Genomic DNA, 16,571 nt, shown 5'->3' on the forward strand with positions numbered 1-16,571 from the left:
AGTACTTATATTTTAATGCATGTATATATAAAATTGCATAATTTTTGTCATTTAGGTGAAATTCGTTCAGCGATAGCACCCCGTAAACCAGAACGTACTGCAAGTATGAGAGAACGTGAAGCTCAACTGGAATTAGCACGTAAACGTGGAAATTCCAACGAAAATTCTGATACAATCTCAGTTTGTTCATCAAACGGTGGTAGTGTATCAAATTCAGAACATCATAATTGTCCAATATCATCACCAACTGCCTCAGCAACTTCCACTTTAGAATCAGTTTTCAAAAATAAATCTGGTCATACTAAGCAAAAACAACAGCAAGAAATAAGAGACTCAAATTTTTCTGAACCAACATATACATCCTCTTCAGCAAATGCATTAATAAAGGAAAAAGTTGTTGAAGATATAAATTGTTCAATATTGCAATCAATTCCGATTGTAACAACACCGGTAAATACGAATCCAAATGTGTTATCTAATAAAGTTAATAAAAACGCATCAAAACTAAACCCAACTGGAGGTACAATATCCAAGGATGAAAAACTAAGTACTTTTGAAAGAAAAAATAAAAAAATTGATATGCTTCCTACCGGCAACAATTTAATTGGGCCAGATATAAATCATCAAAATTATAATAGTAACAATTCCACTCTTACGACTACATTGAATAATGCAACATTTTTCAATGGAAAATCTGTAGCAAGTAAATTGGAGATATTCGAAAAAAGTGGAAATGTTTGCAGTAGTAATGTAGTAGGTTTGTCGGATAATGTTAAAGTAAAACTAAGTGATGGACTTAAGGATTCTGTACGCAAAATCAGTAACACAATTGACAGTTATTTAAAAGATAAAAGAGATTATGAATCGATGTGTGATGTATCGAATAACAATAAAGTTATACCACCACCAACACCCACACGTAACTGTAATACAACCCTAACATCAAGCACAACAAATTTATTATTTAACGAAACACAAAATTCAGAGCAACCGAATCAAACAGAAAATCAACAGCAATCTGATAAGCAACATCACGATACTATGAAAAGTACAACTGACATGATAATCGATATGAGAAAAAGTTACGAATTGATGATGAATTCCACTCGTAGCAATCATCAGCATTTATATCAAAGTCGTTCAAATAGTTTTATACAAGATGCGCAATCAATTTCGGGACAAAGTCTAACGACACGCAGCGAATATGGAGTTGGAGGGCTAACATCATCATCATCATCATTTTATGGTGGAAATAGGCAATATACAAATGGATTTAATGCCAGTTTAGGTGAAAGTTCTATCAAAAATAATTTTAAGTCATTGATATAATTTAGCGAAATAATTATAAAAAAAGTTAATGTTTTGATTTTTATTTAGTTAAAATTTTTTCTTGAATTTTATCCTTTAAAAATTTTACATAAATCTATTTTTACCTTCTTATTTTAGCAAACATTCCAAGAGTTATATCAGCCTCTTACTGTGGAAGTGAAATGGGTGAATCTGATATCTATTCTCCATATAGTTTTTATGGTGGAAGTGAAGCTGGTGCTGATGTTGCTGTTGACCTGCATGATACTATATGGGGCGTTCCCAATGTAAGCATTTTATAATTTTTAAAATTTTCAAAATTGAAATAAAAGATTGGCTCTAATCCACAATAAGTTAGAAACTCTTTGCGAACATGAAATATGTGATGACGCAATTAATCATAAAGTACTTTGTAATTTCCTGTATCTACTTCATTTTAAGGTCGGAAAATCCAGAGTTAAAACAACAAACAGATTAAGAATGCGAAAAGGACGTAGTGTTGTACATAAAAATATTGAGGATAACTATAGTGCAGTTGTTGTTGCCAATCATGAAGCGTTAGCTCAAGTTCTTGAACAGGTACCTTATCAATAAATAATTAGTTATCGAAACTGGTTTAAATATTGGAAAAAGTAGTGTTACATTTACAACATCATTTTCCCTTACATATTTTCAGCTTCAACAGACACCATCAATACCTGTACCTTTACGGCCTTTGGCAAATGCTATCAATTTACGCTTCGATGATTTCACTGTTCTTGAAGGTGGTCAAGCATTTGTTGTTGGTAAACGTGCCTTTCATTCTGCTGTATGGAATACATCACCAGTAACGTTAGCTCTTTCGGCTGATTGCAATCAAATATCTGGTGTTAGTGGAGAACTAAATCAACTTTCCGGCGGTATAAGTGATGTCCTTAATCCAATCACAGAGTTTTGCGATTTAGTACCAAGCTATCATTTACCCTTAATGCCCAGTACTGAGGTTCGTATGATGCAGGCAACAATATCCGTTTTACCGCGAATGCAATTGGATACATTACAATCAATTGGTGCAATATTAAAGAATAAATCTCAACTCGTTGACAAACATATGACAAATTTTCGTGGCTCTATACCTAATTTATCAATAACAAATCAACAAACTAATGAGAAATCAATTCTTAATTCATCTGGTTTACGAAACGTTTATTCTGTACAAAACTTAACAACTTTGAATGAAGAAACCCAAGAAAAACCATCGTCAGACGATATTATAAATTTACCTGGTATGCCAAGCTTTGATGATGTAATGTGTCGTGAAGTTGGATTTATTATGTTACAATTAGTGAATGGTTTAAAAAATTTACAAGCAAAAGCTATCGAGGAAATGCCACTTAGTTTATCAAACGTTATACTTTGTAAAGAAATTGAAAATAAAGATGCACAAGCTAGGTTATGTGTTTTACACGGGTAAAGCTTTTAATTTTTGAGTTAAAATTATATATGTACATACATATATAAATCATTTAATGAATAAAATTTTTTACGTTTTTAGTTTAAATCCTGACGAAGATGAATTACTGGGACCATTATGTAAATGCGCTCACATAGCATTAAATGATATGCTTCCACAAACAAAACTTTCAGCAATTCTGTCAAAAATACTTTTGCAGGAAAGATCAGAATCACTATCTAAAGCAAAGGCACTTTTGGAATTCGTTTTATGGGGACCTTCGGACGTTGCATTAACTGGTTCGATAAAGGAACGGGAATCAGCTTTACAACGATGGCTTGATCTAGAGCGTGCAACAGTTTTACATGGACTTGTTCGAACTAGAGTTGAACTTACTGTTTATGATGAATGCCATTTAATGTTTTTAGTTAGATCAAATTCAAAAATTATGAACGAAGCTGCAAAATTGGTATCAAGCTTAAAGTCTGCTGAAGATCCAAATTAAAGAAAGAATGTTAATCAAATTAATCATAGAAAATTTAGATCGGCTAATTTTATAAATATTAGTTGACGTGCTTTAAGTAAAATAACGTGACAAAAAGGATTTTCTAAAATAAACCCTAATTTTTGTTTGTTTTCTCGAATACTAACTTTTTATTCAAAACTTCTTTTTATAGCTAAAAGCTTGTGCCAATATTCTTTATTTTATATTATAGAAATAATATTTTATGGAATAAAAAACAAAACAGCGAAAGAATTTTAATTATGCCAGTGATTTAGTCCAGCAATACAATTTGGTAGAACAAATCAGATTTTACTCCGAAATGTTTTAAAAGGTTTTCATAGAAATGAAAAATAAATTTTGATTTTAAAACTAAGAAAAATTTAATTTTCATATAGAGAAGGGTAAAATGATATATGTACATATGAAATCTTAGACCAAGCATGTTTGATGTACCCAAGGAGAATAATCGGAATTCTGCTGTTTTTTATATAATAATAAATTATTTTTATATTTGAGAACTTATTTTCGAAAATAATATTTTTAATAAATTAACATATCAATTATTTTAAATTATTGTTCATATTGTCATAAAATAATTGATTTTTTATTGTCAATTCTTATAATAAAAGTGCATATACATACATATATATATTTTTTTAACATTAAAAAATGACAATATTATGTGAAGAGAAAATGGTGAATGAACAAAGTATCGTAAAATTAGAAATGAATGTTTCAACAAATTTATATTTAATATTTATAATTTATACAAATTATGTACATACATAAAATTAAAAATAAAATTTTTTATAATTATTATTTGCTCGAATTAATCATCAAAGTAAAATTAATTCTTTGTTTTTATAAAAATTATAACTTGTTTTATTTGAAATTTATCGTAAATAGTAATTTATTAATTTTTGCGCCATTCACATTGTTCTTATGATAATTAAATTATTGAACGCTGATATACTTCCAATTTAAAAACCTTCTATTATTTTAAATTAACAAAGCAAATGTTAAAAAATTTTTGACAACAAGCTACACTGTAACTTTTATCATATAAATTAAAACTATAAATTACACTTAAATTAAAACTATAGTAACCAAAAAGTTCTAAAATAAATTTTAAAATTTTGGGATAAAACATGAATGTTCAAAAATAAAATATTGTAATACATACGTCTTTATTGAACGTTTGGGTGTCGAACTTGCTGTGCTACAATATTGTAAATAATAACCATATTAATATGTTCATATGCATATACATATATGTACATATATTTCATTATAGCATCATTACATTATATTTTAGAGCATTAAACATAATGTATATTAGTCGATTCAAAGTTCAAACTCTTCTATTTTAAATAAATCAAACCTTTCGTCTTAAACATCATTAAAATTTAGGTACAATTAAAAAAACATAATATTTCGCTATAAATATTTATTTAATGGTAGACAGGCTTCAGTTCAAGCAAGGAGATGGACAAAAATAAATATAAACAAAAATGTTCTTTTGATATCATATTTCTTTTATTACTGTTTCATATTACCATTTCCCCCTTAAATCTAAGAGAAATATTTAATTTCTGGTATATTGACTATGATATTTATTAAAATTTATTACAATATTTGTGAAAATCAATATGTACATAATTTTATTTTTTGAATATGTATCTTTATGAAATAAAGAATCCAAATTTAGAAAAAAATTATGTATCTCATTATGTTCATAGATTTTTAATAAAATTTTCAAAATCTAATTAAAGTGGAATTTTTTGTGTACTTATTTGTTATTTTTTAACTATCAAAAATGTGTCGGACGGCGAGATGTTTAAAAAAAAAAATATTTAAATAATTAATATTTTTTATTTAATTCTTAATTTTTAATTTGGAAATTTTTTTCTTTGCAGTAACCCTTGCATTTTATTTGCTTAAAAAAATATTTGGAATTTGCATAATGAATTACATAATTTAGAAGTAAATTTGGATTAAGTATAAAATTTTTTTAAATTTAATGTAAAATTTTTTGAATTTTCTTTTTTATTTTCCTACATATGTTTGTGTATATATATTTAATTAAATTGTTTTGAAATTTATTTTTTTATGGTTTTTGGTCCAAATTTATTAAAAGGTCATAAGTTAATTTTTACTAAATTTGCTAAATTTATTAGCATGTTTCGAAACTTTATTTAGGATTGATAAGATTCAAAAACTTAAAAAAATACATATATTTATATTATACATATATGTATAATAAAAAAGTTGAATTTTGTAAAATTAATTTTTTTTATTATCAATCTTAATAAAAAGTTACCTAAATCAAAATTAATTAGATATGTATTTTAAATTTAGGCTCTTAATAGGTGTTGAGCTTCACTTAAATATAAAAACTAAAACTCTTACAACTTGATAAAAAATTGTTGTGATGATATTGCTATAAAACATTTTATTTTTTATTTAAAAAAAATAATCATATTTTTGTCCTTTATAACCATTTGTTTTTGAAAAGTTATTCTTTATAAAAATTTAACTTCAAAGTAACTGCGTAGAAATCTAAACGGTTGAAACTGAATATAATTATTTTCTAATTCTATTTTAGGATCAGCCCAAGTTTAATTAATATAATTATTTTAAGAACTATATTTCAGATATAAATTAAACCTAATTTATATTTAATCTAATAGTTGCTAATTACATCAAAATTAGTTTTTTACATGCCACTTACATAAGGCAATAACAAATTGAAAAAAAAGTTAATTATTTCAACTAAAATCTACTCGACAGATTTCTGTTGAATAAATTTTTAAGTCTAAATAAAGTCTAAATGAGATTTGTATAAAGTTTTACGTTTAACATTTGCAAGCATCTTTTTTTTTTATTTACCATTTTGGTAGACGCCTGGGCTTGGTATACTTGCTGATACTTGGGCTTTATATACTTGCAGATATACGTAAGTACATTTGCAGAAATGATAAAATTTTGCTTCATTTAAGCAACTATTTATTCAATTATTCCAATTTTCAAATGTAACGTTTGAATTTTTGATATGTTCAGGAATTACTTGAACTTCTATTCATAAATTATATTGGATAACCATTATATTAGAATATTGGTTTTATTAGAAGCAAAATGTCGTTTGTACCGAATATAATATTTCATTTAGCTTTATCATAATTTCATATTACATAACGACGAGTTCACTAGATAATTACACACATATATATATATATATATATATATATATATATATATGTTAAATATATGTTAAATATGTGTATATATATATATATATATATATATATATATATAGTTTATAACAATATCAATCCTACATATAAATATATAAACAAATATAAAAATACATATAGTTAATTGAGAGGTTGATAAAATCAATCTTTCATTGGGTTTAAGGTCCAATACTTTTATTAATATAGATTATGCTTTTCTTCTTTATTATTTCAAGGAAAATAATATCTACTCAATTAATTTAAGGCCCGATATTATGATGTATATAATATAAAACACTGTTTCAAATTTGTAGTAACTAATGAACTTGTAATGGGTTTCACAAATTCTATAATTTTATAATAAAATATACATATTGAACAAACGTAAGTACTTAAAAACTTTAATTTCAAGTTAATCCTAAAGTTTTTAGTTTTTTCTATCATATATGCCATATGTATAAATGTACATATCCAGATACATATTTTAATTTTGTAACATGCATGATAATGTTTATGTGTATAGTTATTTAACAGTTACTTAATTAATTACATAAAAAGAACTAAGTTCTTTCATATTCTTATGATCATAAGTCTATATAACCTTCGTCTATTTCTCAAGAAAATTACTGATTTAATTCAAATTAAATAAGAAAACTTGTAAGATAAGAAACAAATTTTAACAACTTTGCCTTCTTTTTAAAGTGAAACTAAGTTAAACTCCGAGGCATAAATTCCAATATATTTAAAAAATTAAAAAAAAAACAACAAAATACCTATTATATAAACCATTTGAACTAATTAAAACCATTTAAAATATAATTTTTATTTATTTTAACAACTTATACATACATTTGAAATTATACCTATGTGTAATTTTAAAATCAATACAACTTGAAAAATTCATTGTGGATTCATTTTCATGCACCAAAATACATTTAGTACATACATAATTATAATATAATATTTACTTTTTTTATTTAACAAATATTTTTTCCGAACTATTAATAAAAATAACAATTAACACTGTTAGAAATCAGACTATTGAAATTGATTTAATTGCCACATGGGCAAAACAAAGTAATGAGTAACATATAAATTTAAAAATGCGCTTGAAACAATACAATCAAAAACCTGAATCATTTCTTCAAAAAGATGCGCTGATTTACTTTAATATATACTTGCATGAAAATGTATATCTTACATAACACATACCAATTCAATTTTTAAGATTTAGATCACTTCATTAATGAAGGGCCACGTAAAGAAATTTCATAAAAAAAGTTTTATAAGGTCGTTTTAATAATTTGATAGCTTTACAAGAAATTGTAGCACGAAAGAAACAGCAACATAGTAAAGTAAAAATTCAATATTAATTTAGGAAATTCTGTTTATTTGTATAAAGTAAATAACCGGTTCAGAGTCAGCTATTTTTGTTAAATTTAAAAAAAAACTCTATGCCAAGAAACTTTGTACGCTTAAAATAAACAAACACATAAATACATATATGTAAAGTGTTACATTCTCGACTCATTACAGGCCCTCATAAAATAACGTGTAAAATTTCATATTATCAAATACGTTTGCATTTTTTATTTAAGTTTTTACTTAATTTTATTTTCATCCTTTATTTTTTTTTTTGTTCAGCTTTTTGGTTAATTTGCTTTTGTTTTTCCAAAATTTTCTTTTTCTTCTTTTAACTTTATGTTAAGTTCACATAAGTTATTCAAAAGCCCTGAACCCCTTACATGTACACCTTAATTTTGTTGTCAAATATAATATTTATGGGTATAGCAGCTAAGGTTACACTTTTTTTTTATTTTCTATGTTTATGTCTCTTATTATAAATGTATGTATATGATTTTTTTTAATATTTAAGAGAATGTACAAATATAGAAATGTATATATACAATTTTTATATGCGTATAACTTAGTATTTTCGTCCTGCCCCAGGACCTGGATTAAGTAATCGACAAAAATGTGGTGTTGTCACGCGACAATCAACACAATGTTTATTATTGCGTTGTCTACTCCGCATTGACGGTCATTGACGATTTAATTGTGATGATTCTATGAATTCTTCATGTTTCCGGACCTACATTTATAATTCAGAAAAAAATTAATAAAAAATAGATATGAAAATGAAAAACTCTTTAAAGTTGAGCAAAAGATTTGTTTTTAAAGACTAAAAAGATTTTTTTTTGCTATAACAGAACTAAAATTATTACTTTTTCAGTTTTTAGGTACATATTTTCGTTTAACTGTAACACGTTATACATAGGTATATTCAATATTTTAAGTATAATATATATTTACATGAAGGTTGCGAAATCTGTATTATATTATAAATATTTTAGTAGAAATTTTTTGGAGGAAAAGGATTCCTCTTTGTTGAAATTTCAGAAGAATTTGAAATAAAAAGCAAAATATTTTAAAGCTCTTCCTAATTTAAAATGATGAAAGGGAAATTGAAAATTAAATTTAAACAAGCACAAAATAAAGCTATGTACATAGTATTCATTGATTTATCTACATATCTTGTACAAAAATATTTGCGTTTAGTTTAAGGAATTTCAAAAACAAAAATACAATCAAATTTTATCTTGAATTATTTGATTTAGAAACCTTTCTCTTTTTTACCAATTACTGAACTAAAGATTTTATCAAATTTTTAATTAAAATGACTTTGATAAAAAGTACCGAACTAGTCTATTATATGCACATAGGACTAATTAAAAGTTTACTTTTTAAAAATTATTGTTAACTGAAAATTTGTTCTGAATAACGAAAAAATTAAAAAAATTTTTTTTACGTATGGTAATTTGTGGCTGGAATTTGCCTTAGTTTCAGCAGCATTGCGTCTTTTAGTACGATAGAGAAGCTGTTTCCGCTTGAGCTACCTCCATTTCCTCTTTTACGATGGGGGTAGTTAAAGCGGAAACAGTAAACAGATCACGTTATAATTAAATAATGATACGGAAAAGTGCATTTCGCATTTTGTTAATGGAAATAAGAACTGCATGTAAATAAAAGAACTTTATACGCAACTGATTTTTAAAGTTACTTATGTAAAGAATTTTCAACTTTGACAGAATATTGTTAGTCCACAGTTGACATAAACCACTTGAAAATTATGAATAAAAATGACAAAATTTTGGAGTAAAACATTTAAATTCTATTCAAAAATACTTACAACATCTGCAACTATCGGTTCTTCGATTTCAAGTCCTGATAAGGCTTGTTCCCTTGTTAAGTGCACCTCATATGAAGTTGTTGGTGTTACAAATACAACACGATTCTTACGTGTTTGCAAAATATTTGCTATTACTAACTGTAAAAAAAGATAAAGTAATGAAAATTTGCAAGTATGGGTACATAATATAGTTGTAAACAATAATTTTTATATTAATATTGTTTTTTAATACAATTTATGTTAATACAAAACAATAAAAGTGTTTTTTTAAAATTGCTTTTGAATTTAAGAAAAATTCAAAACTTAATTTAAATCTTTGATTATAAATTCTAATTGTATTCTAATTGGAATATTTCGTAAAAACAAAATTTCTTAGTTGTACAAGACATTTTCAATCAGAATAATATAAATAAATAAGTACGTTGATTTAAACGAGTAATTTACTGTTTGCACAGTAATCAAAAATAATTTAAAATAGATTTAACTCAAAGTATAATGAAAAAACAAAAAAACTGCATCGTAAAATCAATATTTTATTTATATTCCTATCTTGTTTTATAATGAATTTTAAGATTTATATCTTTTGAAATATAAATATTTGAATATTTTTTAATTAATGTGCATGCACGAAACACAATTCTTAAGTACTTGCATAAAAATTAAATTAAAAAACATTTAAACATTTAAAATTTTCTTACCTTATGTTTATATTTTGTTAAACTCTCTCGAGATTTGGCAATGAGTAAATTTTCATCTGTTTCTAATTTAAATGATACTACAAATGCGTGCGGCACCCATAAGCTGGCTAATGGAGCTAACATTTTTGGAACTAATTGTAACGATATTGTAGGTGCCCCTTGACCAGACTGTATTTTATGTGTTGGCTAAAATTTAAACAAAAAACCGATTAATAATTTTGTATTTTACTTTATTAATTCATTATTTAAGTATTTTAATAAACTCAAGTATTAAACTCATAATATTAGGTATTTTAAAAAACTATGTTTAGTTTAATTTATCAAAAAGGCATAACAGAGGAAATCTTTGATGTTGAGCATCATAATGATTGCTAATAAAATCACCAACATATTAAGTAATTTATGACCTTTAAAAATAAATGATAGTGTTAAAAATGAAACTAATGTTTGTTAAGAAATGAAGGGATGATCATAAGTACTTAGACTTAACATTTAGAACATTCAAGAATTAGTGATCATTATAAGTTATATTTTATGTATGTATAAGTTATATGAAAATTATGTTGAGCAAATTTTTTATTTTGCAAATTTGAAAAACTATATGTCAACCTTCAATTTTAAAACTTCTACGTCTTCTCGGAAGAAAAATGCTTTTAAGTCATCTAGACTTTTAGATAGCACTCGTATTAATGAACGATAAAGTAATATGAATGCATTTGCCTAAATACTTGTTAAGAGAATTAAATTGCTCTTCCTCGATTATTTAGTTATAATCATTTTACCTAATCTTGTTTAAATTTTATAGAAATATTATCTAGTACTAACAAACGCAAATTATAGAGTTTGTAAAATATAATGGTAATAGCAAAATAGCTTGTAATATGTAAAATTTTTGATGGAAAAACAATTTTAACATTTAGTTACACATGAATGCACTCTACATAATCTCTTAATTCTTATTTAATCCAATAAACCTCGTTTAGTTTAATACCTAAGACGGTATTAAAATGGAAAAATACAAAAAAAAAACATTCTTTTTATATTTCTGTTTTTTTTTTTGGTAGAAAATATTCTTTTTTATGGTTATGAATCGTTCATTATGAATGAGATTGGTTATGAATCGTTCATTAAATACAGGATTTATACACATTTTTTTAAGCCTTATATGTAGTTTTAAAAAAGTAATTTCTTACTACTTAAGAATTACAATTTTTGTTTACGCAAAAAAAAACTATAATTTGTTACTTACCATTTTGTCTTGTGGAATATAAAAATCCGAAACCGCCGCTGCTAAATATAATAAAGCTCTATTATCGAATGATGCTAAACATTCACACGCTGCACGTAGTAACCACATATAATCAACAACACTTGTAAAGCTAATATATAAAATTTTTTGATTTTCTTGAGCATTTTTGTATTTTAATAAAATTGGTGCTAATACATCAAATGAATCAGGTTTGACAATAATACTTGTTGTACCTTCTGAATTATCTTGAAATTCCAACATGTCAAAAAATTGTTGTCCATTAAAATGTCGTGTAAAGGGCTCTAATGATTTAACACGATGCATGAATATTACAGCATAATCATGATCTAAAAAATATTCAGCTGACGAGGATCCTCTAGTACCTGCGCTAAAATTATCTACAAATCTAACTGTATTATGTTCTAAAGGAACTGTTGTACCTCCAGACTATAAACATTTGGATGAAAAAAAAAATAAGGAAATAGTTCTTAGTAAAGAATACGTTTTTGAATTATAGATTTGAAAACAAAATTCACAAAAAATTATTTCCCAAATATTGGAATAGAGATTATCCTTATCATTATAAGGATTATCTGTATATATTTATATGTATTTTCGAGTTTAACCGTAGACTGAAGAGACTTAGTTTAAAAGACTCGTTAAAAAGGTCATGACATATTATTTAAATATGTACATACATATGTATTTAGGAACAAATACATATTTATAAGTACTTAAATAAATGTACTTAAAATGAATTTAGAATATGGGATTAAGGAGACGTTCTTTCTCACCAATTTTTAAAATATTAAAACAAAAAAAAAAAATTTAAATGCATATATGTATAGGTAAATGGATCGTGATACCTACCTTTTTTTGGAGTTGAAAAGAAAAAATAAGTGGTTGGCACATTAGGCCTAGGTATTTCAAGGATTGTGGTTCAAGTCAATTTTTTTTATTAAAAAAAATTGTTTTTTTTTACCAAAAGTCATAAAATTTTTCCTCAAAGCAATAAGCAAAATAAGTACACTTTTTGTATTATATACGGGGTACAATATAGAAGTAGAAATACTCTAAAGGGAATATAACGTCTGCCTTAAGTTACCACAAACTTATCTAACCAAACTTGAATTTAACTGGAAGCAGAGCTTTAGAGCCAAAAGCATGGATTAATTATTCTTATTTTGCAAGCAATTTATAAAGAAAAGGAAAGAAGACGATGGTTTTTTTGAAAAATTTTATATAAGGCTGATTGAGAGAATGCAACACCTTTCATCAAGTTAAAAGAACCTAACATTTCTCACAAAAATGTTTTCTTATAAAGTAGGTAAACACTTCCCACAAAAGATTTTTAGGTATATGTGTACATATGTACCTAAAATGTAAGTGATGTTTAAAAATATTTCAGTTTTTAGAGAAATTAAATAATTTTTCGTTCATTGATCAAATTTAATTTATATTAATCAAATTCTATTTAAATTACATACTGTAACTAGCGCCACTCTATTATTAAGCTTATTATGTCTGTCACAAAATTCCTTCAATAAACTTCTATTATCCTCAAAATCAGCTGGAGGTAAATGATTGGCATAGAAATCCTCCCAGTGTGTTGAAGTCATTATTGCTTGCTTTCCTTTTTATCGTGTATAAACTAAATGTTTTTTCTTTAAAAAATTTTATTTAGAAAAATGCGACACGTGTTTTTGAAAAAATTTTAAATATATTTTTTAGTCTTTTTTCATCTCAGTATTGCAAGGAATTTTATTTTTTTTTTAACTTATATATCTAGGAAGCACTATTAAAGCTTTATTTTTGGATATTTCTGTTTTGATATTTCTTCGGTGTTTTTAAACAAGAATTTAACTTATTAAAGCTTTGTTAATTAATTTTTATTAATTTGATAACACAAATTATATTGAATTTTTCATTTTAAATCCCATAAAAATCTTGTAAAAATTATTCTTATCACAGGCTTCTCTATAAATTTATATAGGTACATATACATACATATATTATATAACTATGCAACTATCTATATATACATAAAATAAATTTTTTTTTATATTGGAAATTATTTAACGTATTTTATTATTATCAATTATAGTATATCAATATTCAGCACGGTTATTTCAGGAAACAAATAAATTCTTGAATTTTATTTTATTAATATCCGAGAAACCAAAATTCACTTCTATAAATTTAAAATGTCAAAACACAACTAAACTAAACTCTGAGTATGATGAAATGAAACACTGTCAATAACTAAGATGGCAATTAGACAATTGGTGTAGCATTATTTTTTTAACATTAACTGTATCAAATGTTGATAAACTTTTGTAAACATGTAGATAATTTGCAATGCAAATTGCAATTTAACTTTGCTCAACATGTTATAGTTGTCTCTTTCTTCACATAGGCTTTTTCCATAACAGGGGCGTAATTTATTCTTTTAATATGGCCTTTACTTTGAAAATATGTGTTGGATTTCGATATGATAAAATGTTAAAATATTAATCTTAAATTGTAGCCTAAGTAAGATCTTACAGTAGAAGTAACATACAAATAAAAATCGAAAAAATAACATGAAGAAAAAGAAAAAGAGGAAACGAAAAAAATATGTATTCACAAATCTCAATTCTATACATATTGTATTCGTATCGTATAAAATGTGTATCTACCGCTTTTCTGCACAACTTATTAATTTTCGTGCTATTTTCATATTTTCATAAGTTAAGGTTTTTCCATAACAGGATAAAAAATATTCCAATTTCTATTTTTCAAGTTGTTGAATGTTGCGCCTAGAAACAAACTGCCATATCAACGTTGAGAAAAGCTCGGTTAGATTATCCGCCGAACAGTTCCTTTTCTGCGCTATTCAAAAAAACTATATAGATAGCAAAATGCAATAGAAAATGCTAAATCTGTTTTCGGTAGGAAGATAGCTAGGAAACATTTTGTTCGATTGGACATATTATATCTAGTAGTAAAAAAGTCGTAGTAAATTTTACAGCTATGGGACAAATATTTGATATAATGCCTTTATATCTAACAAGCCCAAATACTCAATTTTTTTTACGAAATATTACGAATTTTTGGCCTCGTTGTTGGTTTTTTCTTTAAATGCCACTGATCGTGTCATATTTTTTATTATTTTTTTCTTTTTTTTTACGTAAGAGATTAATATTTTAAAAAATCTCAGGATATTATACACATTTTTTAAAAAGCTTCCCATTTAAATTCTATTGCACGAAAAAAAAAAGAAAGGTAGGAGGAAAGAAAAAATGATAAAAAATTTCAAATTCATATTTCAGTATGGTTTCAAATGTTAATGAGAAAGGATGTATGATTTTTCATGCACATTTTGTATTTCCCAATAAGGCAAGTTGAGTAGTGTCTAACAAAAATGTTATTAAAAGTAATAGGTTGACACATTTCAACAATTTGAATTATCTCATTTCGGTTATTTATACGTTATTTATAAAATTGTTTCAAATAATTTCAGTTAGTTTTTAAGTTATTAAAAATAAATATGTATGTACCTACTTCCAATAAATTTTTTTTTAAATAATTATTTTAAAACTATTTCAAACATGTTATATTGAGTGCTTCAAAAATTTTGCTGTGCTCTTTTTTCATATTTTATTAGCAGGTAAACAAGAGCAATCTATTTATAAAATGTCCCTGCATGTGTATGTATGACCCATCTTAATTCTAAACGGAAAGAATTTTAAAATACCTGAACAAAAATTTTAAAATACCTGTTATTTTACAGTCGGAATTTTTGAGTCATTTGGTAAAAAACCATTTATTTCAAAAATAGAAAAATATTCAAATCCGGTCATAAAAATATATGATTGTTTTTTCCAAACATTTTAAATATTTTTTTTTCTTAGGTAATTGATATAAATGATAGTAAGTTTTTAATATTTTTTCAAATAAAAATAGAGGTAAAATTTTGAGGTTTATATAAAATTTGTATTTAACAATTAATATTTGATTGTATTTTAGATATTATTTTCTAATTCCCTCTTCAAATTTTTTCTTTACTATGTATTTATATCAATATTTTAATAATTATCTTTCATTAATTATATTTTCAACTTGACACCACAGGTACTTCCCATATCTTGAGTTAACTTACCCTATGAGAAAAAAAAGCTGTTCACTTAAAAATAATGAAATGCTTTCAGTAACATATAAAACGTTGAAGGCGAAGGTTGTGGTTGTTGTTTTTCCGCTTTTTTAAAATTTTAAAAAAATTATCAATGAAAATATTAATATATTTTTTTGATTTTTCAAATATATGTTCTAAATTTTACCTGCTTTATAATAAGTGTGAATTTATTTTAATATTTCTTCTCAAAAAATAGCCACTTCGATTTAAAAAAAGGCCATATAAAATAAGGTCGTGCTTTCAAGTTTCTCTCTGAGCATTGGGACTTGTTAGATATAAAGACATTATTTGATCTTTTATTATATTACATAATATGTACATATGTATGTATTTGAAAATTGATGAAAAATAGAAAAAGCTTGTTTTGTTTGGTATTTTAAACATCGTGTACAAAAAAAAGTATAAATTGAGATAAACTTTTAAGTAAAATGTTTGAAATAAATAAATTAAGACAGGAGTCCAATAGCGAAAAAAGAAAATAATAAATTTTGCACAAAAAAAGAACGCTTATATGAAACGAAGCTTATTATTTTTAAATAAAGAGTCTTATCTTAACACTTAATTCCGCCTTGCTTATGGTATTTTTTATATAGTATTTTTAATGTCTTTGGTTGTACTTAATATTTGAAATATAAATTCTTATTATTTCCGCCTTCTAAATCTGTTTTTTTTTTCTAAAGGCATTATTTAACAAATTGAGTATGAAAACAAATAATTTTTTTTGTGCACAATTTAAATGCTTGGGTAAAGCAACTATGTTGCGTGTATGCCGATTTTGATAA

The 16,571-nt window shown here is 25.1% G+C and overlaps 2 protein-coding genes across 10 annotated transcripts in view; one reads left to right on the forward strand and one right to left on the reverse strand.

Moving 5' to 3' along the window:
- The window catches only part of LOC129611654 (serine-rich adhesin for platelets), a 103,873-nt gene extending 100,489 nt beyond the window's left edge, over positions 1–3,384 (forward strand). For 8 of the 9 annotated variants that reach the window (XM_055524886.1, XM_055524894.1, XM_055524892.1 and 5 more), the window contains 5 exons: positions 56–1,288; positions 1,447–1,595; positions 1,750–1,887; positions 1,985–2,757; positions 2,843–3,384. In XM_055524886.1, the coding sequence (XP_055380861.1) occupies positions 56–1,288; positions 1,447–1,595; positions 1,750–1,887; positions 1,985–2,757; positions 2,843–3,245 (2,696 nt within the window). In that variant the 3' untranslated portion in view covers positions 3,246–3,384. Of the gene's footprint in view, positions 1–55; positions 1,289–1,446; positions 1,596–1,749; positions 1,888–1,984; positions 2,762–2,842 lie in introns of those variants that run through there. The other variant, XM_055524895.1, reaches the window with a different exon arrangement.
- A 3,226-nt stretch (positions 3,385–6,610) lies between these two features.
- LOC129611767 (phosphopantothenate--cysteine ligase) lies at positions 6,611–13,736 on the reverse strand. Its single transcript, XM_055525070.1, has 5 exons — positions 13,103–13,736; positions 11,616–12,062; positions 10,367–10,552; positions 9,669–9,806; positions 6,611–8,570 (listed from the first exon to the last, which is right to left on the reverse strand). The coding sequence occupies exons 1-5, from the start codon at positions 13,232–13,234 to the stop codon at positions 8,520–8,522; spliced, it is 954 nt and encodes a 317-aa protein (XP_055381045.1). The 5' UTR covers positions 13,235–13,736; the 3' UTR covers positions 6,611–8,519.
- Between the last annotated feature and the right edge of the window lie 2,835 nt (positions 13,737–16,571).

The sequence above is a fragment of the Condylostylus longicornis genome, unplaced genomic scaffold (genome assembly GCF_029603195.1).
Source record: "Condylostylus longicornis isolate FDR11 unplaced genomic scaffold, ASM2960319v2 ptg000055l, whole genome shotgun sequence".
In the NCBI taxonomy this organism is placed as follows: domain Eukaryota; kingdom Metazoa; phylum Arthropoda; class Insecta; order Diptera; family Dolichopodidae; genus Condylostylus; species Condylostylus longicornis.